Consider the following 24,823-nt stretch of genomic DNA (forward strand, 5'->3'; position numbering starts at 1 on the left):
CCTGTGTAATAATTCCTGTTATAAATTACAAAATTGAATTAATGTTGTTGTTATTAATGAGAGTAATGAATTAAACCATTCAAATATTCTGGTTCTACTTTTCCTATATGAATATGTAACTTTACATTAAAATCCTATTTTCCAATATACTGTTCTAACCCCAAATTTTATTATATTTAAATTTCATTAGAATGATTGGTTTAAAACTAGTATTATTAGAAGATTTTAAGTCTTTTGTGTGGAACGTTTATGTTCCTGTATTTGCTACGTATGGAGGAGAACTTGAAATTTCTCTTCTATCCTACTTTTAACTTTTTCCCCTGGCTCTGAGAGCCCTAAAATATTCCTGGTACTTTCCTCTGAAAACCATGATAGTGACTCATTAACTTAGTTCTCTCACTGAGTAGTTTGCTGATCTGTAAAATGAGATTGTACTATATGATCTCTAATGTTGTAAACGTCCTAGGATTCTAAGTTCCACAGAACCTGTTTAACTGAGCAAATTTGTAAAGTATTTTGGCTCTATTAAGATATCTTTTATTATTTTATCTGTTTCTGGATGGTACTAAAGCGTACCCTAAACTAGTTTGGTGCATCTTGGTCATTCCTATTGTCTCTTTGCCTGTATAATTTTGTATTGAGTTCTGTGGACTTAATAGGAAAAATGCAGTTACTCGGTTTCAGCAGTACTTCAGTACTTTTTTGTTTTGTTTTAAGAAAACAAGAAAGTATAAGTTTGGGGTAGAGGTAGAAGAGTTACACTTTTTACTGATAGTTCACAAAATATAAGTACATTTAAAAAGTAGTGTACAGGTATTTACATAGGAATCAAGCTGCAAGGCTTCATATAGATGGAAGGCATTCTAGTCATGTACTTGTTTGTCAGAGCTGTTGGAGACAGGTAACATAGGAATAAGAATGTATCCTGAGTCATCAGACAAAGTATATTTTATGGTATAAAAAAATGTAATTCACTACATGCTAAGATTAGAGTAATGTCATGTACCCCTAATATATACTATGGACTCATGGGATAGAAGGCAAAAATACAAGAGAAGGAGGATAAGAAAATTATTTTAAGCCAAACAAACATTTATTAATCCTTTTCTATGTGTTGGGCTACAAATAAAGCTTAAAAAATAAGAGTCCCTGCTTTCGAGGAGCTCATAGTCTAATGGAAAAGGCAACATGCAAATAAGCATATGTATGAACAAGATACACATGTATACAAGATAAATTGGAGATGATCCCAGTAGAAAGGCCTTAGCATTAAGAGAGAACAGGAAAAGCTAGTAGAAGTGGGATTTTTAACTGGGACTTGAAGGAAAGCCAGAAGGGCAGAGAACAGGGAGAGAATTCTAGGTATGAGGAACAGACAGTGAAAATGCTGGGAGTTGAGAGATGGACTGTTTTTGTGTAGGAAACAATAAGGAGGCTACTGTGCCACTGTCACTGTATTACAGAGTACATGGGAGGAGGTGAGTAAGGTGTAAGAAGAGTGGAGGGTATTAGGTCAATGAAGGACTTTGAAAACCAAACAGAATTTTATATTTAGTCCTGGAGATGATAGGGCCACTGGAGATCATTGAATAGGTAGTAATTAACAGAGGTGGGGAATGAGATTCTAAAATGTTCTCCAGAAAGGTAGAGATCATGGGGGTGGGATGAGGAAGGGGGTAGTCTGGAAAGAAGGGAGCTGTGCCAGTGCAAGGCAGGATATAAGCCTTAGAGGAGAGTAGAGACATATCTCTCCTTAGCAACTTTTGGCCTATCCAGAGTAGCAAGGAATTAAGAGATTATAGACCATCATCTCCCAACCAACATCTTAAGTTATCTGAAACTGGAGTTCTTAACCCTTTTTTGGATGGTGAACCCTTTTAACATTCTGGTGAAGTCTATGGGTCCCTTCTCAAAATATTGTATCTGAGTAATTAAAGGAAATTTCAGTTAGAGGTTAGTGAAAATAAAATGTAATTTTTTTTCTCTGTCTACATTCATGAGCTACTTGAAATTCATCCACAGACCCTAGGTAAAGAACCTCTACTCTAAAAGTCCTAAATTGATCATATTAGGACTAATAGATTAGATTTAATATAATGTCAGGTACTTTCTCTCTCCCACTCTCCTCCCTGCCCCTAAACATATGCTTGCTTTATGTACTTACTGATTCCTGAATTTTCTTTATAAAGACAAAAGACATTTCTTTTCTCTGTTAGAGGTAATGTGCTTAAAATGCTGGTTGGCAGAAATTAATATGATTAGGTTTAAGTTAATAAAAAAAATGTAAATTACTTCATTACATCTAGATTTTGATTTTTGAAAAGGTATTAAGAGTAAGAAAGCACACCAGAAAAATGGGGGAAATTTGTCTGATAGAAATAAAGAGTGGAGAGGAAGCTGGAAGAAGATAATCTTCGGAGACTAATTTGATATAGAACTGGCCCTGGTTGTCAAAATGGAAGCAATGCCCTGAACTGTTTTTGTAACATAGCTGCAAAGGCAGTTAGCTCGGCTTCAGATAAAAGACTCTTTTTTGGTGTTTGCAAAGATCTTCATTCTCAGGGAATTTGTTAATAGAGGTATTACTGTATTTTTTTACTCTAAGTATGATTTTTATGTAGAATTTTTTTTTATAGTATCATTTTAAAGAGTCAAAATTCCCTCCTTCCCAATACCGATTAGTTTGCTAAGACAGATGAATTAAAAATAAGTCTGTTAGGCAATTTGAGAGACTTGTATGATAGAATAACTCCCAAATTAATTTTTATATATGAGGTAGAAGGAGGGCCGTTCAGTCATTTCATTTGTGTCTGACTCTTCATGACCCCATTTGGATTTTTTATGGCAAACATACTGGCGTGGTTTGCCATTTCCTTCTCCATCTCATTTTACAGATGACGAAACTGAGGCAAATACAGTTAAGTGACTTGCTCAGAATCACACAGCTAGTAAGTGTCTGAGGCCAGATTTGAGCTTATGATGAGTTGTCAACTCCAGGCCTGGCGCTCTATCCACTGTACCACCTTATATATTTGTGTGTAGATAGGTAGCTACATACATGGCATGCATACATACATGCATGCACATATGTGTGCACTTATATGTAAATTTGAAGTCAGGTATTTTAAGTTGCTACTACATATATGTATATGCTACCTTTACTGGATGAACTATAAGATTTCATACATTGATATTCATCCTCATGTCTTCTAATAAAATTGGAAGTAGGGCAGATATAAGTTTTGTAAATGTGAAAATGAATGTCTTGCCCCAAGATCAGATTGCAGATCTATTGCATTATTAAAAGATATAGGGTGGGAATACAGCTGCAATGATAATATAGGCTAGTTGCTAAGAGGACAAAGAGTTAATTGGTTTTAAAATATGTCACCTTTTATCAGTTGAAATTGAAAGCTTTTAAAGTACTCTTCCTCAAAGGTAACAAACATCTAAGTACCTGACAAAGGGGAAGGTAACTCAGTAGAATTTTGACATATAGATAATACTTAGTTGAGTCCTTTTATTTCTTATAATGATAGCTATTTGTTTTGTAAATAAGTTTTAAAAGAAAACCATAATTGAAGCATTCCTTATTTTTCATTAAACTGAAGGAGTGGTAAAATTTACTTTAATACTTCAAAAGATCCATGATTCCATTGGTGTAGGTGGGAAAACAAAAGTCACAAGGATTCTTTGGGAAGTGTTCAAATTTCTTGATAGTAGGCCATTTTGTAGTTAGTACTATGATGCAGTAATTAAAATATAGTCTATAGATGTCTCTAAATTTATTCTCTTATTGATTCTTTTTCATGGGTACTATTATTCAGGGCAAAAGTTTATTACTTGCATGTCTAATTTTGGTTTTTTAATTATGGATTTTTGATATACCTGATATGATAAGGGATTTTACTCAAAGATGGTACTGCTTCATTTTCTTTGTCTCATGGGTGAATTCCAAATAACATTTTTTTATTTCTTTAAAAATATATTTTTAATTATTTTTGTGATTGTTCACTTAACCTTTCTTTTACTTGAGATTATTTTATAAATGTTCCAGTGTCCACTAATCCAGAATAATGAGTTTCTCCTTGCAACGTGTCGATCAAGCAGAGGCTGCCAATTACCACTCAGAATTTTTGCACCTGCACGCTTCTGAAATTGCCATGTTCTCCAGTGTGTCCTCTACTTTAATTTCAAGTGTTGGCTACTATACTTACCTAGATAAAGAAGACAGATTTTTAAAAACCTCAACTTTTAATATCACAGGTGCAAGGTTATCCTTTCTTCTGTATACTTAGGTAGTCTAGTTATATACATGCTAGTCTCAGATGGAGAGAGTCACCTCTCTGATGGTTCCAGGTCCTTCGTCTCATTTCTTCTCAGGAAAAGAAAACTGTCTTCTAAACCCAAATTTTAGACTTCTAATGACATACTTGGTTTCCATGATAATGTTCACATAAATCTTTCAGGCCAGCAAAACACTTTGAAATGTTTAGAGAATTATTTGATACTGCCATCTTTCTCTGCCGTTTTGTGTTTGACAGCAACTGTCTTTATTAAATATTTAGTGCTCAACAGTTCTTAGATGCAAATTCTTAAAAGATATCCAAAATAGATTCTAAGATAAATCATTTGATAAAGAAAGTTTTCTAAACTGTGATATCAATTACTTTAGTTACCCTTAAGGTATTATTAAATAGCTACACTGTCTTAGGCACTGTGCTGAGTGCTAAGGAGAATAATAAAGTTGTGTGAAATAAATTACTGCCCTCTGGGAACTTAAGACTCCAGCTAAGGAGATAAGAAATGAAAAAATAATTATCAATGAAAGGCGTTATCAAAATGCCAATTGATTGAAAAAGTAGGTACTTAGAAGAGTTTCAAGGAAGAAAAAATCATAGAGTAGGAGTGCTGAGGATGAATATGTGCTGCTGATAGGGTTTGAACTGGTTTTTCAGGGGAGTATAGGATTACATAAATGGGAAAGCAGTGAGAGGTAGTCATTGCAGGCATAAATGTGGTTAAGTGTGAAATTGAAGTAAGGAGAGTAGATAGACTGGAATGGAAATTATGTAGGGGGTTAATGGAAAATAAGACTAAAAAACAGACTATTTAATAAATGGTATTGATTGAGTGATGGATTGGGGACAGATTTTAGAAAGCCATGAAAGTCAAATTAAGGAGTTTGATTTGATACCAGAGGGATCTGTAAAAGATTCTGAGCAACAGAACATGGATTAGAAGTGAATAAAATTGGAGCAGAGGAGGTAAATAATAATATAGACATAATGACTTCTTTAGCAGTCAAAGTAGCAATGCAGAGGAAAGGGAGGATACAAAAGAAACTGAGAAGAAAAAAGTTGATTGAACTTGATAACTGATTGGATGTGTTGGGCAAAGAAAGAGAGAAAAATCAGTTCTATAATTCAAGCCTCAGAGGAACTGGAACAGTTATAGTTTTATTAACCAAATAGGGAAGTCAAGACAAAAAGGTAATTTGGAAATTTTAGATGGATATTCATTTTGAGGTAACAGCACGATGTCTGATTAGAAATGTCTCATTTAGCAGATGAGGCCTGGTAGTCAGGTGAGAGGCCAGGACTAGTTATTTTTATTAGTAGGCAGTAGAGTTCTTTTTACCTTTGTTCATAGTATTAGGCAGTTGACTAATTTTGTGCTTTATTTTGAAAAGATGCTACAAAGAGCACAGGAATGTTGGTTGTTTTCTTATGCTTTAGTTTTTGGTTGGGAAGATACCCTGTGGTATTATAGAATATAAGTTTTAAGGAAGTAGATGATGGAAAAGTATCCTTTTTATCTTATCAGTTGTATTTTCCTAAGGAATCAATTTTTGTATATCATTTTCTTACTGAAATCTAAACCCAATTGTAATAAACCTAAGCTGTCTTTTTGTATAACAAAAGACTTTTAAAGAGTAGTTATTTTCTCAGTTCAGTTTTCTGTCATTTCTTCATGATGCATTTTTTTCCTCAATAAAATTGCAATTTCATTTGAGAACTTCTAGATATTTTCCCCCTAAAAGCCAGAATAGCAAGAAAGCACCATTTCTTTGTGAGATTCATTAATATAAAACAATTTAAAGAAGAAAAAAATGAGCAATTTCCCTTGATCTGAAATGGTCTTATTTTAATAAGAAAATTATTTAAACTATTCCAAATTTTAGTTTTTCTTTTTTCAGAATCTCCTAATCCATAGTCTTTAGATGAATAGTTTCTTACAGGTTATACAGTTAATCCTCTGGCCTTAGATTGTCAATTCTATGCTTATGCTTTATCTTGCCTTTAAATCTGTTTTTTTCCACTTTTCATTTGTTTCTCAGAAAATTATCCAACATTTTATTTAGGATTCATAAGCATAAGCTGTTTTTACTTGATTGTATTTGTTTCTCTTGTCTGTCAAAATCAACAATTGCACTGAAATTCTGTCTCCAACCTCTGCCTGGAGCAGGGGGTCATCTTTATTTTAATTTTTAAAAATTTGGATCTCTACACTCTTAAAGCTACTTCTTTGCATTATCTTCAGAATTTTTCCCTTTAAATTGAATTTCTACTAAAAATTAACATCTGTATTTACCAACTTGCCTATTATTTTGCAATATCCCTTTTCTCATCTATCTAAAAATTATCTTCTCCATCATTTTGTCACTGTGTTTATTCCTTTTCTTTCATCTGGATAATTCTTACTTTTAAAGGATTCTGTTATATTGCTACTTCTCTTTGAGATTTATTCATATCTTAGTTTAACCGAATTCTGTTTCTCAGCTTTTTATCATGGAAGAGGTGGGGAAGGGAGTATTTTTTTGCATGTGGTCCTTATTCATAAATTTGTACAATAACACAAAAATATTTTAAACTTTTAGAGGGTGGAAGTAGATAAACAACTAAGATTTGCTTTGAGAAATAGTTACATAGCATAATATAATTTTCTGCCTTTCTGCTTTGTAACTATTCTATAATAATAAATTTGTGCCACTAGAGTAATTTTTAAGTTTTTCAATACTTCTTTTTTGAGAGCTCACTCTACCAATTGTATAAATGATTCAGCTGTATGTTGAGTAAATATACTTTAATATAGCAATGATTTTTTAGTCAATTTATGTTATGTAAAAGTAATGAAATTAATCTCATGACTTGTGGGAGTCATACATTACTCTGTATTTTTGTAGTAAATTTACTTTCATAATATTTGATCATGGAAGGTTATGGTAACTATAAAGAAAACTTCCTTTTTAAAAAAAAAATATATCCTCATTTGACTGATTTTTAAAATGTAGCATCATTGAAAGAGCCAAAGTGGCTGTATGTAGTTAAGCTTACAGTGAAGGAAAAATCTTACTATGTGGTAGTAAATAAATCTTACTACCTTTAAATCAGCTCTCTGTGGTTTATCATCTATATGCTTCACAGAGAAATCGATGAAAACTACCTCCTAATTACATAGATATTAAATGTAACTTTGGTAATTACATAAAATCTCAAGCAGATTCTTAGAAGCAATTTCAAGTAATGCTTATTCCATCCAGTTAAACTTGACTTTCTCTTCAGTGCTACTTCCCTTGTCCACTCCCTGCTACCCTCTCTCCCCCAAAAAAGAACTTAATTTGTGTTGTCCTTTCTTATCATAAGAAGGTCACTTTTGTGTTTAGGCATAAAAACACTGAGACATAGAATGAACCACATTAGAATGTTTTGGCATTGATCCCAGGACCAGGAATAAGTTCTTTTTTGTCACAGGTCTTTTAAAATTCTATCACATTCAACTTCCATTAAACTTTAAGAATTTTTTAATTAGTTGTATGTTTCATTAGCATTGACATTTTATTTAAAATATTGAAAAGACCCTTCTATACATATATAATGCTACATTTATACCACTATACTGCGAATGGTACTTGATGAATGTTTTCTATTTTTCCCTGTGCATTGCTGAGTTTTTAATTGTTCTTTTTATTGGATGTTTTCCCCCCAATAATTGTTCTTAAGTGTTTTGACATTAAAATACCATTTTTATATTGGATATAGCATTTCTTTTTTCTAACCTGATAATTTAGACCAAAAGAACCTTAAATTTTCTAAGATCTACTAACAGTTAAAAAGCTATGAAATCATTGGTGTGAATAGACTTAATTTATTTTTAAAAATTTCTGTGATCTGCTGGCAAGGATGGTGATGAGACTTAGAATGGAGTCAGACAAATAATGTTGGACGGCAATATGACTGAGGCATTCTCAGTTCATTGATTTTTTTTTTTTATAGAGTTATATAGAATGGACATCTACTTTTTACAAAACATTTGTCCATGTTGGCAAATGTATTTACTTTTAACAATTCACAGTTAGTAATTTTTTATTAGACTTGAAATTTCAACCATAAAAATAAGGCTTTCGAAATCCTCACTTCTCTTTGTAGTCTTTACTGTCTATTAAATTATATCCTTAGTAATCTTTTGTGTTTGTTTGAATTAATAATCTTTAAAAACCTTAACATGCACTTTGCAATTTACCTGGGACATTTCTTGAAAGTTGTGAATTTATCTAGCCTGTATTCCGTCATCTTCCTGCTTTCAGCGTAATCAGAATCTTCTTTAGCTTGTGCCATTTTCTCATGGTAAATCATAATGTAAGATAAGATAGACTTCAGGAAGATGCTTGATATTCTTTGAAATATATTTCCATCTTAGAGGAAATCTCAATACTTTGTTCTCATCATAGCCACTTTTTTTTAAGCCACTCATACATGCACATTTCTATTTAAACCAGTAAAGAATAGCTTTCCTTTTCTTTATTTTTTTTTATTACCTATTTGATTTCCTTAGCTGGAAACCTTTCTTGTAGAGCCATAGATCTAAATGTGACACAATTTTCTTGAAAATCCAGACTTCTTGTTCTTTACAATTATAGTCATATAATACATTAAAGTCTGTCTTTATTCCTACACTGAGGCTATCTGCAATGTAGGCAGCATTTGTTTTTCTAAAAATTTAACTGTTATAAGTTTTGAGTTTCCCAAGATCCCAATAGGATACTGTTATTAAAAACCTATTTGTTTTGGATCAGTGGATACCGGAACAAAAAGAAGGTAATTCTTACCTGATAATGTGTTTGTGTTCCGATTCTGCTAATCCAGAAATCTCTACACCACCCCCCACCCCCCAGTTTGTTGGAAATCATCCTTAGTTGATACTGGTTAGGGAGTGACCTCACTATTTTAGTTGTTTTCTGCAGTTCAGCCTCTAGATATGTCATAGAGAGGGTAGAATTTTTACCTTTTTCAGAACACTGCTAAAGAAGTTTTCGACGGGGAATGTAGTCTGAAGAAGCACTGAGAGCAAAAAAATTCAGAGTGGTGATTGGCCACCTCTGTTTGATTGACAGGTTGCAGGGAGAAACCCATTCCTTCTGGATTAATGGAACTGGAAAACAGAAAACAATTATCAGGTAAACATCTTTTTTTTTTAATTTTGAAATTCACCTTTTAAAAGATATCAGATCACTCAGTGAATTTTATTACCAAAACATTGTGAGTAAATTTTTTTACAAGTGTGAACCACAGTGTCTGGTGAACATTGACTTCTCTCTACTTCTAGAATTGTCCAAATCACTACAGTTGCTAGAAGTTTTCAGCCTTGGCAGAAAAGCCAGTGATTAAAAGGAGACAGATTAAATCCCAGAAGCAGTATTTTCAGATCTGTGTTAAAGGTGATCAGTAGAATTCTGTAGGGGGGAGGGAGAGTGTTCTTTTATTTACTGAAATGTTCCAATTCTGTGGCTAAATAGAATTATTTGTTTTCCAGGGCTATCAGTCTAGCATTTCTCATGAATATTCATGTTTTTTAAATGTATTGTTTAATAGCGAAGTTACTTGCTTGTTTATCAGTTCATTTAGTATGTACGTTTATAAATCTTTATCATAAAGCTTTAGTCATAAAATAGTAACCAGTTTGTTTATTAAAGAACATTTATTGATTCTCTGATGAATATATTTCAGATTGAAGGCCAAGGACATGGAGCAGTATTTGACTGCAAATGCTCTCCTGATGGTCAGCATTTTGCATGTACAGACTCCCATGGGCATCTTTTAATTTTTGGCTTTGGCTCCAGTAGCAAATATGACAAGGTATAGTATAATGTATAATGAACAAATACATTTTTTCTTTCAAGTATTCTGTGAATATTTAGAAGTGTAAATATTTTGTAGGCAAATTCAAATGTATAGAAATGTGACAAAACTTATACCATTTATTTTAAATAGCTATGAGTTTTGTTTTTCTTTTAGTTAAAACTTAATTGCTGGCAAAAGATGCTAAGCAGTGTCATTATGTTGAAATTTAGTAGAGCCTCAAGTCATTGAACTCTTACTAACTGTATGACTGACCCTGAGTAAGTCACTTAAACTCTTTTAAATTCTTTCAGTCTTTTTTCCTCATCTGTAAAATGGGGATAATAATTTATTATTGTTCAGTTGTGTCTTGATTCTTCGTGACCCTATTTGGGATTTTCTTGGCAAAGATATTGGACTAGTTTACCAGTTCCTTGTCCAGCTCATTTTACGGATGAGAAAACTAAAGCAAATGGACTTAAGTGATTTGCCCAGGGTCATACAGCTGGTTAGTGTCTAAGCCAGATTTGAATTCAGGAAGATGAGTCTTCCTGATGCCAGGCCTGGCATTCTATCTACTTTGCCATCTAGCTGCCCAAGGGACTGTTATGAATATCAAATAAAATAATGTATGTATAGTACTTTCCAAACTTTAAAATGCTTTATAAATGTAAACTTTTTATTACTACAGTTTAGAAATTTGAGAAACTTAAAAAAAAGTAACTTAGATTAAATTTTCCTTGAAATGTTAGTGATTGCATATTAGTTCTTAGGATTTTAACTACTGACTGCATTTCATATTTGAGAATAGATGCTACAAATCTTTATTTTTCCCAGGGGTACTTAAATCACTTTCTCCATTTAGCCAGTTAAGTTTAACAAATCAATGAAAATTTATTACATTGTCTTTCTATTTATAAATAAAGTTCTGGTTATGACATAGGCCTTGCTCTCAATCAAATAGAGCAATGAAGTAGTACATTTAAAAAAACAAAACAAAACTAAGATATCAGGAAAAGCTTTGCATGGGAAAAAATGTGAAGAAATGGAAGTACAGGACATGTGGAATAGTCTAGTTTGGCAGATAGTGAGGAAATACTTAAGTTTTTGGAATAAAGGAGTGATGTCTTCATGTTTTACATTTGGAATATTTATTCAGGAATCAATGTGGAAGATGGATTGAAGGAAGGGAGAGATAAGAGTCAAGACCAGTTAGGAGACCATCTAGGCAAGAAGAGATCCTCATATATATTAATCATACCGTTATTATCTAACTGTCGTTATAATTGTTTAGAGTATGCTCCTTGATTGTTATTGTTAAAATAGTACATTTGCACATTAGAGGAAAATTGTATGTTCTTAATACATTCAAAGTTAAATAGTGTTTCTTGGAGTCACAGTAACATAGAGGCTAAATTTATTCAATTTTAAATTATCTGTCAGTACTATGGAATGAATTCTCTCATTACGGAAGACAATCTGGTTTGAATTTGAATTGATCAATTTTAAATTCAATCTGGTTTGAATTTGAATTGATCAATTTTAAATTATCACTGCTCATAGATTGGAGGCTATGTAGTAGTGAAAAGAATGCTGGATCTGGTTAACACCTGGATTTGAATCTTGGCCTTACCACTTAGTATGTGTTTGCTGGGCCTTTGTTTCTTCATTTCTAAAATGGAAGTATTGAGATGGGTGTCAGTAATGGCCCTTTCAGCTCTAAATCTATATGATACTATGAATTCCTGGGGACTTCTTAAATTATTTAAGATTTCTTTTTTTCATATTCCTTTAAATTATTATAAATTTTAATTCCTTTTGTTTTTTTTTTCTCTTTTTGATATTTCCACTATTATTTCTTGCTTTGGCTACCAACACTTCATTTATTCTTAACAATAATTATGTATACTATTAGCAAAAATTAAAGTGTTAATAAAATGATACATTTTAGTGTTTGCTTAATAAGCAAGTAAACTAAAGTAAGGAGAAAATATTTATAATTAGGTTTGACTTACAGACAAATTTAATTCATTATGATACAGTAAAAAAATTAAATTCAATTAAGTGATAAAGCATCTAAAATACTTTTATCTTACCTTTGTCTATGAACCTGGATTCATAATTACCCCTAGAAATGAAAGATATAGAATGCCTGTCCTAAAGATTGATTTAGTTAGTTATTTTGTATGCAAAGGTTAGCTTCTGCTCTGGTATAGGCTGTAGAATTAGGATATATTTTTAAGTATGTTGCCATGTAAGTTATGTTTCCAATAAGTTTTTATTGATAGTGATAGATAAATGTAAAATATAATTGAAAGTTGGAATATCAAATAATTATGTATAATTTTAGTAAATTAGCTAATTTTGCATATTGTAGATGTTTTATAAATGTATGAATGATTGTAATTCTGGATTCAAGAAGACTTTAGTTGTCCTTTGTTATTTTTAAAAATGTCTTTAATTCATTAAGAAATGAAGTAGAATTCTGCATTACTAATCTTTGCTTGTCATATCTATTGGTTTATCTTTTTGCAGATAGCCGATCAGATGTTCTTTCATAGTGATTATCGGCCTCTAATCCGTGATGCCAACAACTTTGTGTTAGATGAACAAACTCAGCAAGCACCTCATCTCATGCCTCCCCCATTTTTAGTTGATGTTGATGGTAACCCTCATCCATCAAGATATCAGAGATTAGTACCTGGTCGTGAAAACTGCAGGGATGAACAGCTTATTCCTCAGATGGGAGTAACATCCTCAGGTAGGTAACATATTTGATTTGTAAGCTAGAATAGTTTTTATTAGGTATTATATTTTCAGTCACCCAAATTAATTTGGAATAGTATTTTAAAAATTGTTAAAATGGTAAATTCAAAGGACATATTTGAAAATATCCATTTTTAAGGTCTTTGGATTATATTCAAGGACATATGATTTGATTAGAACAGTTTTGAGAGTTTTAATATAATAATCTTGATTCATATACAGTCATGGTGGATAAAAGTTTTATAATTTGGATAATTCTTAAAAATGATTTTTAATAACCAACACATTTGACACAAACAGAAAATTTTAAAACAATGAAATTTCTAGAATTCAAAAATGTTGTTTAAAAATTATTTTTCTTTTTTTATCAATTATCATTTATTCATATAGTCATATGTATAGAAATCTTTTCTTAGTTTCACTTTTTTCTTCCATATAATTTCATCTGCTAATGTGTGTCAGAAGCAAGACTTGAATATATGTCTTCCTGGGACTAAAGCTATCCTACTATTCTTCCATTCTGCTTCACATACTAGCTATTTGAATTGAATCGTTCACTTACTTCACAGTGCTTCGAAGCTACTCAGAGACCATAATTTATAGATGAATTGCTGAACTACATTGGTAGAGGAAGTTTCCAATTGCACTGAATCACAGATTCAGAATTCTACAACTTTCCACTTTTAGTAAGACCTCTGGAACTGTTTTGAATTTCTCTAAAATAGGAGAAAAAATAGGTGCCTGCAGGAAAGTCTGGTCTTTCTCTGTCTCTCCCCCCCCCCTTTTTTCCTCTCTCCCTCTTCAGCTCTCTCTTACCCCCAGTGGTATATCACAACTTCTACTAGTACATTGATCATTGATTGATTTTTGTTCTGGTTATGCCACACTAACATGATTTTCTCCTTTGATAGGATTACTGAATTAGTAGATGACAAGAATCATGTGTATACAGTTTACATAAATTATAAAAAAGTATCTCTTACTATTCATGTGGAGAAGTTAGAAAGACATGGATATAGACAGTAATATAATTCAAAACTGTCTGGATGGCCAGAATAGTTATTAATGGTTCAATATTAATGTAAGATGAGGTCTCCTGGGTTATATCCCAAGAATTTCTGTTTTGCCCTATGCTGTTGAACATTTTTATCAATAACATCATATAAAGTTGCAGGTGGTGTGCTCATAAAATTTGCACATGACGCAAAGTTGAGAGGGATAGCTAACACTTCTTTAGAATCCAAAAAGATCTTGACAGGCTAAATTATTAGGAGGAATCTAGTGAGATGAAATTCATTGTGAATTAATGTCAAGTCTAATACTTGGGTACAAAAATCAGCTTTACAAGCATAACATGGGGAAGGCATGGTTAAAAGCAATTTTGAAAAAGATCTGAGGATTCTAGGTACTGTAAGCTCAGTATAAGTCAGCAGTATGGTATGGCAGCCAACAAAACTAATGTGATCTTGAACTCCAATAAGAGTTTCACAGACCTCTTTTGGAGTATTGTGTTCATTTGTGGGCTCCATGATTTAAAGAGGACATTGAAAGGTTGGGAAATGTGCTTAATAAGAACACTGACAGGTTGGAGAAAGTCCAGAGGAGAACAGCCAGAATGATAAAGGGCCATGAGTCCATGGCATGAAGGTTGGCTACTGTGTAGTCTTGAAAGTGAATAGTGGGGGCAAGATCTGATAGCTGTCTTGAGGTATTTCTCTGGTTCCAAATGACAACGGGGAGCAATGGTTGGAAATTCCTAAGAGGCAAATTTAGATTAGGATTCAGGGAAAACTTCATAATAACTAGAGCTGCCAAAAGTGGCATGGTCTGCTTAGGAACGGATTGGGATCCCCCTTCTTAGAGGTCAAGAAGAGGTTAGATGACCACCAGTCCAGATGTGTTAGAGTTTAGTAGGGATTCCTTTCTTGTATGATTTGGACTGGATGGCTGGCAAGGTCCTTTAGAACACTAAGATTCTTTGATTAGTAACTTGAACTTCAGTTAGGATTTTTTAATATTATTTAATGGTTTCATTTACTAGACTAGTCTCATTTTGGAAAACATTTTCATATACATATATATAAATATATGTATGTATGTATGTATGTATGTATGTATGTATGTATATATGTATGTATGTATGTTGCATGAAACCTTCACAATCAGCAGAGTTTTGCACATAAAAGGAGTCAGAAGGACCTGAGTTCAAATGCGACCTCAGACACATAACACTCACTATCTGTGTGACCCTGGGCAAGTACTTAAACCCCATTGCCCCATTAAAAAAAACAAAAACAAAAAGTTTTGTTTTGTATGTGTAGCAGTTATCCATGTGAACTAGTTATTCTGGTGGATTTTGATTTGTTTTTCATGCTGGGTTTAAGTATGTGTATAATATACTTTGCAGTTCTGCTTCAGCCTGTAATTTTTTCCTTTAGGAATAAGAAGCTTGCATGTTTGGGGCCAGTGAGGACTCAAAGTTAGTCTAAGTACACTTATGTCCACAAATATAACTTATAACTAGAGAGGGAAGAAATGCATGGGAGATAAGGTGGTATAGCCAAACAGCAATTAGATTTTTAGGGTCTTTAAATCCTAGGATGAAGAGTTTGAATTTCATTGATAAGCTATTGAAGATTTTTAAATTAATGATGTCATTATGAAAGTAGTATTGTAAGAAAAGTAGTCTGAAAGCGGCATGGAGAATAATTTATGGGCTAAAGATAGTATAGAAAAGGGAGGTAAGAGTAAAGAGGCAGGGGTGACTGGTTGTAAAGGAAAGATACAGAACAGTGAGTGAGAGGTACCTTTTAACTTGAGCAAATAGAGGAATGATGGTATTATTGATAGAAATGGGGTAAATTATTTCACAGTATTATACTTTAGACTCTGATCCAGCTAATAAAAACTACTCATCATTGTCTAATCATATCCTGTTCTCTCTTACCTTTATTTTAAAATATATATCATTTTCCCATTTCTAGAAGATTCCTCTCATGTTTCAACTGTTGAAACACTTCAAAGTTAAATTTAAGTGTCATCTCTTTCATGAGAGCTTTATTTCATCTCTCCCTTCCTCTAATTTCCCTTGTCACTTTTACTTCTTTTATGAGTAACATTCGAATTCTGATTTGGGTTAGTATGGTTACTTGTGTGTGTGTGTTGCTTCTCTCTCAACATTTATCTTATCTACTCAATATAAGCACCTTGAGGGCAGGGCTGTTTATTATTATCCAGCTTTATGTCTATAGTGCCTTGAGTATAGTAATTGATTAGTATATATTTTTTGAGTTGAATTTAGAAGAGTCTGTTCTGTGCATGAGGAGGATGATGTGATGAGGAAGATGACCAGCAGCTTTTAAAATACTGAACTTTTAAAAAATATGATGTCTTGAAATTTTTGTTCAATTAACAGGTATTTATTTTTTCTCCCTCTCCCTTCCCCCGGTTTATTTAACAAATTGTAAAATAAAACTGTAGTAAAAATATACATAGCCCAGCAAAACATTCCCATATAGACCATGTCCAAAAATGTATTTCTCAGTCTAAATCTGGAATCTATCATCTCTCCGGTTTTCAGTAGTATACTGACAATTAGTTGTCTTTGGTACTCTGAATTGTGGATTGTCATTGCAATAAGAATTCTCAAATCTTCCAGGGTTTTTTTTCTTCCTTCTTAAAAAGTTTTTTATTGATGTTATTATATAAATATTTTGGTTCCACTCATTCCCTTTTTTCAGGCTTGTCTGAAACACTCCTGGCTGTTGTTTCTTAAAGCGCAATATATATTCCATTACATTTGTGTATCATTATTTGTTAAGTCGTTTTCCAGTAGACAGTCACCTCCTTAAATTGCAGTTCTTTGCTAATACACAAAGAGCTGCTGTAAATATTTTTGTATGTATTGATGCTTTTTTCTCTTTGATCGCTTTAAGAGGTAGATGTAGTAGTGATAAAGCTATGGTAGTGATACTATAGAAATAGCTATAATAATGATACTCTAGATATAGTAATGATATGACATACGTGGTTTGGTGACTTGAGTGAGAATGAGGTGGGGTGGGGCAGATGGAGGGTAGAGGCTTTTAATTTTGACTGTACTTACAAATTTAAAATTCTATCAACAGTTAATTAACCTGTTTTCCAATAGCCCCATTGTCATTTTATTTTTCTGTTATCTTTGCTACCCTTTTGGAATGTCAGGTAGAAATTCGGAGTTGGTTTGTTTTACATTTCTCTAATTATTTTTTTTCTTACATATTTGTTGATTGTGTTTCTGTGAAAACTACTTGTTCATCTATTTTGATCACATATCATTTGGGGAATGGCTATTAGTCTTATAAATTTGAATTCATTCCTTATCTTTTTGATATAAGATCCTTATCAGAGAAACTTAGTGCAAAGATTTTGGTTTCTAGTTACCTATTTCTGTTCTCATTTTAACTGTATTTGCTTTGTTTGTATAAAAACTTTTTAATGAAAATTGTCCGTTTGTTTTTTGTGATCTGCCTTGTTCCATGCTTAGTCATGAACTCTTCCCCTATCCATAGATGGGGGAAGGTGATGATGAAGATAATGATGATGGTAACTAGCATTCACATAGCACTGTAAGGTTTGCACAGCACTTTACAAATATTAATTCATTTTATCCTCACAACAGCCCTGGGCAATAGCTACAATTCCTGTTTTTCAAATGAAGAAATTGAGGCACCAAGAAATTAAATGACTTGCCCAGGGTCACACAGATAGGCCTCTGGGTATTATTGCTGAAAAGGAATAAAAAGAAGTATACATATATCTCAGTTATGTATGACATCTTTTCAGAAATTACTCATGTCTTTGTATGTAAGAACCTCACAAATACAGAAAAGTAGAACTATGTATATCTTTACTGAAATATTCAGTGGTCACAGAAAAAAAGTACTGAAAATCAATTAGAGACTAAACAATTTAATCCTAATGAATTGGTATGTCAAAGAACAAGTTATAGAAATGATATATAGTTTCATTAAAGATAACAATCATGAGACTATAAAAATTAGAATGCATTCAAAGCAGTACATAGAAGAAAATTAATATCTCTGAACACTTTTATTAACAAATATGAAAAAAATCCCTCCACATTAATGAATTGGGAATGCAACCTCAAAAAACCTAAAAAACTAACAAATTAACCTCATTTAAACACCAAAATAGGAATCCTGAAAATCAAAGCAATTAATAAAGTGAAAGTAAACCAATTAAAAAATTGAGCATTTGAAATCTAGGAATTGTTTTCTATTTAAAATTAATAAACATTTTGCTACTTTGTTTTTAAAAAGAAGAAAGGGGAAAATTAAATTACAAGTATAAAAACTTAAAAACAATTCACAGCAAAAATTGAAATTATTAAGAACTATTTTGTCAAGTATATGACAATAAAATTGATAACAATTGAATATTTACAAAAATATACAAATCAACAGAATGAGAGAAAATTTAAACAACCAAATTTTAGAGGAAGAAATTGAATAGTATATAAGTGAGCTTATAAAGGAAAACACTAGTACTAAATGGCTTCACAAAATTTTTAATTCTCTTACATATTTAAAGAACAGTTAATTCCAGTATTATATAAACTGATTGCAAAAAATTCGAACCAAGGGATGCTACCAAATTCCTTTTTTGAGGTAGATGCAATCTTCATACATAACCCAGAGAGAGTTCAGAACACACCAAAGAAAAGCTGTAGATCAGTATCTCTCATGAACATTGATGCAAAAATTTTAAATAAAATATTAGCAAAGAGTCCAAAACAATATCGTAAAGATTTGAACATTGTAAAGACAAAGAAGTTTGATAGAAAGTTTTAAGAATTATAATCAACACAGTGACCATCTGTGATTACATAGAACTAATGATGCAACTGTCATCCTTCTGACAGAAGTGATAGATTTAGGGTTGCAGAGTAAGACACGTGTTTTTGGGTTTTGGGGTTTTTTTGTTTAGTTTAGTTTTGTTTTAATTTTTAGGCAGTTGGAGTTAAGTGACTTGCCCAGGGTCACACAGCTAGTAAGTGTCAAGTGTTTAGTCTGAGGCCAGACTTGAACTCAGCTCCTCCAGACTTAAGACCGGATGCTCTATCCACTGCACCACCTAGCTGCCCCAAAGACACGTGTTTTTGTAGGCAACCAATAAGAGAACGTTTTGTTTCATTGTGATATTTGTCATAAGAAATTAGTCGTCCATCCTCCCTCCCACCCCCCTTTTTTGACAAGGGTTGTTTCTTAAAACATTTTTAAACCATAGAGACAATATTGCCTAATTGTTTTAATTTATTAAAAGAGATCTCTTACTGAATGTGAATTGTTTTTAACGTAAAAAAAAAGCACATCAGTAAACTTCTCATAAAAAATTTAGGTGAGCCACAAGAAATTACAGAATTGAGACTCAACTTGCATTATTGCTTACTTAGAACTGTTTATTATCAGACTTTTCAAATTTCGCTTTCTTGGATTTGACTACTGATGGTGTACTAATTAACTTAGGACAAAATAATTTAGATATGGTTTCATATTAACAGCAGTCTTAGTATGTGTGCTTCTGTTGACACTTCACTGACTAAGAATTTCTAAGCTTGTCCAGGTGAAACTAGGTAGGGCTTGGGTTTTTTTTGTTTGTTTGTTTGTTTTTTATTTCCTCTAAATTAAATGTTGCCTTTTGTACCATACATGTCAGTAATTGCGTGTGTGTATGTGTGTGAGAGTGTGTGTGTGTGTGTTTTAGTACCGTGATTTCTAAGAATGAATATTACCCCAGGGAAATGTGCAAATAGATATTTAATAGCTCATTTCAGTGACTCACATGAAATATTCCAGAAGTTGTTGGTATGTACAAATCAAGGGTCATTCAAACTCACTATGAAAAAACGTAAGTTGTACTGAAGTATAGTGGGATATTTGGTTGAAAATGAAAAAAATAATGCCAAGAACTGATCAGTGATTGCTACAAAGCAGTTCAATTAATCTTTAGATAACAAGCAAAAACCTCACAGGTACTTATTAGCCAGAGAGATTGATTTCTTCTCATTGGGACATCAGCTTTTGAAATGAAAATAATAGTGAGACCAGTTTAAAACAAATAAAAGAAATAAGTAGCTGCTAACTATTACATGTGAAGAACTATTACACTTCTCATGGGCAAGGCAGTATAAAAACTGGAATACCAAAAATTGGAAAAATACACTTTTTATGTCAATTCATTTTTTCATTCAAGGCTGTTTAAAAACCATCATCCCTTTAAAGAAGTCCAGCTGTTCCTCTAAGATTTCAGATTTTTCATCAGAATTGTAAAACATCTAACTGAAAAAATGTTTTGGGGATTTAAGGAATTTTTTTTAACTTCCAGTTGTCCTTGAAGTCTTGTCAACATTCAGAGAATATTAAACTCAGATATGTGTCTTGTTATACCAAGAAGCAGCATTCTTCTAAAAATTCCCAAATGGAGATGAAATTGTTCCACACAGCTTTGTACCAAGCCACATACCTTGAAAGCTTAAGAAATTTATCTAAGACACAGAGATTAATGTCTTGGTAGCCTGGGACCTCACCTGATCTAAGACTTTTTTAAACGTAACTTATGGCCTAAAGTCAAGGTTAGATTGGGGGTGGCGTGGGGAGACTATATTCTGAATCATCAGATACAACAAAAGTGTGGTTTCATGGTGAAGAATTAAAGAATGAATCAAAATCTTGTGAACTCAGTGTTAAATCAGGTACAAGAAGTGATCTACAGTAAAAAAGATGACATTGTATTATCAAACTTTTTTTTAAGATGTAAAAACTTACATGGTTTAATAGCTATTCTTATTTATTAAATCACAAAGAAGCTCCTCTTGCTGGAACCATACTTTGAGTTATACTTTAAAAATAGTAAAAGCGTGATTTTTAAATTTGTGGTGTTTATTAATTTAGAGTTCTTTTCTACCAGTAAATGTAAATTATTGAGATTTTATTTGGCACATTATAGGTATCTAGCAAATGCTTGTTGATTGATTTATTGTAGTATTCAAGTTTGGATATAGCCTACCTTTCTTCTTCTTCTTCTTTTTCATATTAGTTCTGTACATACTCATTGTTCAGATCCAGCTGGGCTGCTAGGAGTTCCCTGAAGGTGGTCTTAACATTCTCATACAAACATTTCACATCTCATCTTAGTGGAATACTTTTTAACAGAAAGGGCCATTTCTGATATCATTTCTTCCATGAAGCCTATTCTGATTACTTCATTTCATAGAAGTTGTTAGCAATGGTTGGAAAAATAATAGTGGAAATCATTGAAATAAAATTCAGTTACTACCTAACTCAATGTTATATATGTGTGAAGTATGACCTGAGGAGTTAAGAACTCCAGAATTATGCCACAAAACACTGCTCCCTTTTCAGTTTGTACCTACTGGTCATTACCCCACTACTAAGAAGTAGAGGAAGGAAGTTTAATGCAGTATTTTTTTTCACCTTTTTAATGATGTCCTCACTAGACTTTTCAAGATTAGAATTATGTGTCTAGCAGCCCTGCAGAGTATAACATCTGCTTACTTCACAGCAGACTACTTGTACTTTCATGATCATTCCAGAATACAGGAGGAAAGACTAATGCTCACTTAAGGATGGATGGCAGAGTCCCCCTAGAAGTTGCTAAGCATAGGAAAACAAAGGAAATCCATGGAACCTGGAGGAATATTATGGTCAGGTAAAGCAGAGTTAAAAATAGAGGGCTGCAAGGTGAATAGTTTCCTTCCCTCCCCTGGTGTAGTGGAGAGAGTAATGGAATCAATCCACTTGTCTTTGAATCTCCGGCCAATCAAATGCTGTCCGTAGTATAGATATAGCACTCCCCACCTATATGGGTTTGACTAATAATCCATGTACTTTAAAAAACCTAAACAACTTTTGGTTAAGAGGGATTATATAAGTGCTTCATAATATTTAGTCAAACTATGGGGAATTAGCTGCTAGTTAATACCAGATGGACAATAGATGGTGGATTGTGAGTTTTCAGAGTGTGGGGGGAAATAGTAACAAAATAACAATTCTATTATTTTTGTAGCTTAAGAAACATTTTTATTAGGACAGTTAATTAATCCTTGATTTCTTAGCAGTTAGTCTTCCCTCCACTGTTGCAGATCTCAGTCAGTGTTATTCTTGTCCCCATCTTTCTTTAATTCTTTCACGTGGAATCTACTGTGCCCGCCTTTTTGAGTACCTGTGTGTTAGAAGTACCAACATCTTCACACTTTGTCAGGGTATTGACTCTGTCAGGTGTGACTAGGAGTGAGCCTCACTTAACATCAGCATGAAAAGGAAGAAATAGGTGCCTGTGGTTTCATGCATACACAAATCTTGAGTATGGAATCTGGACAGAAAAGGGAGACTATGCCAATTCCCACAAACTCTAATCCCCTGGAAGTTTGATATGTGACACAGTGATGCCTCTGCACTGACCTCTTGCTTCAGTATTTGAATATAAGATGACCAACACTATGTAGGCAGATGGTTGTTTCTGCTTGTCCTTTCTCTCACAGTGGTGGAGAGGGAAGTGTGCTGAGCTTTGTTGTAAGCACTGCCTTCCTGGGGCAGAGATCTGGTTTACCCTTGATTGGTAGTTATTTCCCTAGACTATGTGATTTGGTTTAATTCCTGTCCTGTGACTAGTGCTTAACTCCATATTTCTGAGGCTGAGTCCTTGTTAACTGCCAGCTGATGTCAGTTTTAGGAAGCTAAAAGGCAACTTTTATCCATTTTTGGTATTTATTTTTCATAAATTTGGAACAGCTTAAAATATATTATTTTATTACACTTTTGAAAAAAAAATTAAGTAGAATTTGTTTATGTGAAGATGCCATGTCCTTCCACCCTTCAAACTGTGTTCTCTTCTTTCTACTTTTCCTTTTGGCTCAAACCTCATGAGGGTCAGGCTTATGATATTGAGGGAAAAGAGCAGTATGACTACATGATAGAGCAGCAGCTCAATTAGTTTGAGGACCCTTCCCTCATACCTTCAGAATTCAGAGGTCTGCAGTACTTGGGCCTGTAACTGCCCACAATAAGTTTATTTTAATGAACTGAGTCATTATCAGGAGGGTAGTGTTTAAAAAATAGAACTAAATCTTGGTGGTTATTAAGTAGAATTTTTTAAATGTCAGCTACAGCAGATTAAACATTTCTATAATTTCTACTTCCCCCCCTTTTTTTTTGCTTTTATCAAAATATATTTTGTCTTGAGGAATTACCCACTGTTTAAAATAGTATGTTACCGTCTACAAATTTTGCTGATACCGTTTTTAAAGTTTCTAATACAAGTAAAATAGCATTAGTATGGAATTTTTTTCGCATGAATAAGATCTCTTTTGCAGCCAGTAGAATGCATAGTCTGTGAGGGCAAGTATGTTTCGTTTTTGTCTTACCTCCAGAACCTTAAACATAGATGTTCATAATAGAGACATGTAGTAGATATTTTTTTTATGTCATCTGTTGTCAATATTTAGGATAAATAATTGAATAACATTTTTTAAAAGGGCAGCTAGGATGGCACATTGGATAGAATGCCAGGCCAAGAGTGAGGAAGACTCATCTTCCTGAGTTTAAATCTGGCTTCAGACACTTACTATCTCTATGATCCTGGGCAAGTCACTTAACCTTGTTTGCCTCAGTTTCCTCATCTGTAAAATCAGCTGAAGATGGAAATGGCAAACCATTCCAGTATCTGTTAAGAAAACCCCAAATGCAGTCAGTCATGAAAGTTGGACAAGACTGAAAAACAACTGAACGACAATAATAAAAAATATTTCGATTACAATATGTTTATACTTTGATTTGGATTGCTTGAATAGCTGTAAGAAAAATACCTTAATGTTTCTGTTAACTTTATTATTTTTGTTTGTCTTCAATATAGGACTAAATCAAGTTTTAAGTCAGCAAGCAAACCAGGAAGTCAGTCCTTTGGATAGCATGATTCAGAGGCTTCAGCAAGAACAAGATCTGAGACGCTCTAGTGAAGCTGGTACCAGTAACAATAGCCGTTTAGGCAGAGGTTAGCAGTGATGTGTTTTATTTTCATGTTGGCAATTGATCATTTGATATCAGTAGAAGTCTTTATTATGTCTATAAAATTTCTGATTTACTTACCCTTTTCTGCTGCCATTGTTCTAGTTGTCTTACATTATCTCTTTTTAACACTAGAAGGACCAAGCATGTGAATTGACACAAAAATATTAGAATTTTGCTTTGAAATAAATTTATTTTCCTTCTATCTCTATTTTCTTTGTCTTATGTGTTTAAAAAAAAGTTCTGTGTCAAATGATGCAGTTCTGTTGGTCCTTCAAGGTATTCTTAAAATTCTGATCCTTCTAGTATTAAGGCTACTACAACAACTTCCTAATCTATCTTTCTCTCGCCTGTCTTAAATTATTCTTCTTAATCCATGGTTCTGTTCATAACACTCCATTGATCAAGAAATTTCCTGTAAACCACAGTTTAAAATCTAAAGTTACTCTGACATTCCTATTTTTCCATAATCTGGTATTACCCTTACCCTAATTTTTTCTCATACTACTATTTACGTGATTTTGTGCCCTCTTTGCCTTTCTTAAGGTCCACATGTTCAAATTTTTATTCATCTTTGAAGGCCTCGCCAGCGCCCCAACTCTCTTTCAGCAAATGTTCTCTTAGCATTTTTGGAGTATTCAGGATCTTAATAATTAGGAATTATTTTACATGATATATATTTTCTGGTAGTTGTGAATCTTAGTCTTCTTATTTTTCTTACCTCTTTCAGTACATAGCATAGTGCTTTTAATTTTTAAATTTTTTTAAACAACTTTTTACGAAGGTAATTATTTCACATAACTTTAGTGTCTTGCGTTTCACTAATATATTTCATTAGCTTATCTACACAGATGA

At 32.9% G+C, this 24,823-nt stretch overlaps 1 protein-coding gene across 2 annotated transcripts in view; it reads left to right on the plus strand.

Annotated features, from left to right (window-relative positions):
* The window catches only part of PHIP (PHIP subunit of CUL4-Ring ligase complex), a 199,422-nt gene that overhangs the window by 84,492 nt on the left and 90,107 nt on the right, over positions 1–24,823 (plus strand). For both annotated transcript variants that reach the window (XM_020975528.2, XM_020975529.2), the window contains exons 16-18: positions 10,008–10,136; positions 12,654–12,879; positions 23,817–23,954. In XM_020975528.2, coding sequence (XP_020831187.1) covers positions 10,008–10,136; positions 12,654–12,879; positions 23,817–23,954 — 493 coding nt within the window. The remainder of the gene's footprint in view (positions 1–10,007; positions 10,137–12,653; positions 12,880–23,816; positions 23,955–24,823) is intronic.

This window comes from Phascolarctos cinereus, unplaced genomic scaffold (genome assembly GCF_003287225.1).
Source record: "Phascolarctos cinereus isolate Bilbo 61053 unplaced genomic scaffold, phaCin_HiC Scaffold_5;HRSCAF=322, whole genome shotgun sequence".
Classification (NCBI taxonomy): Eukaryota; Metazoa; Chordata; class Mammalia; order Diprotodontia; family Phascolarctidae; genus Phascolarctos; species Phascolarctos cinereus.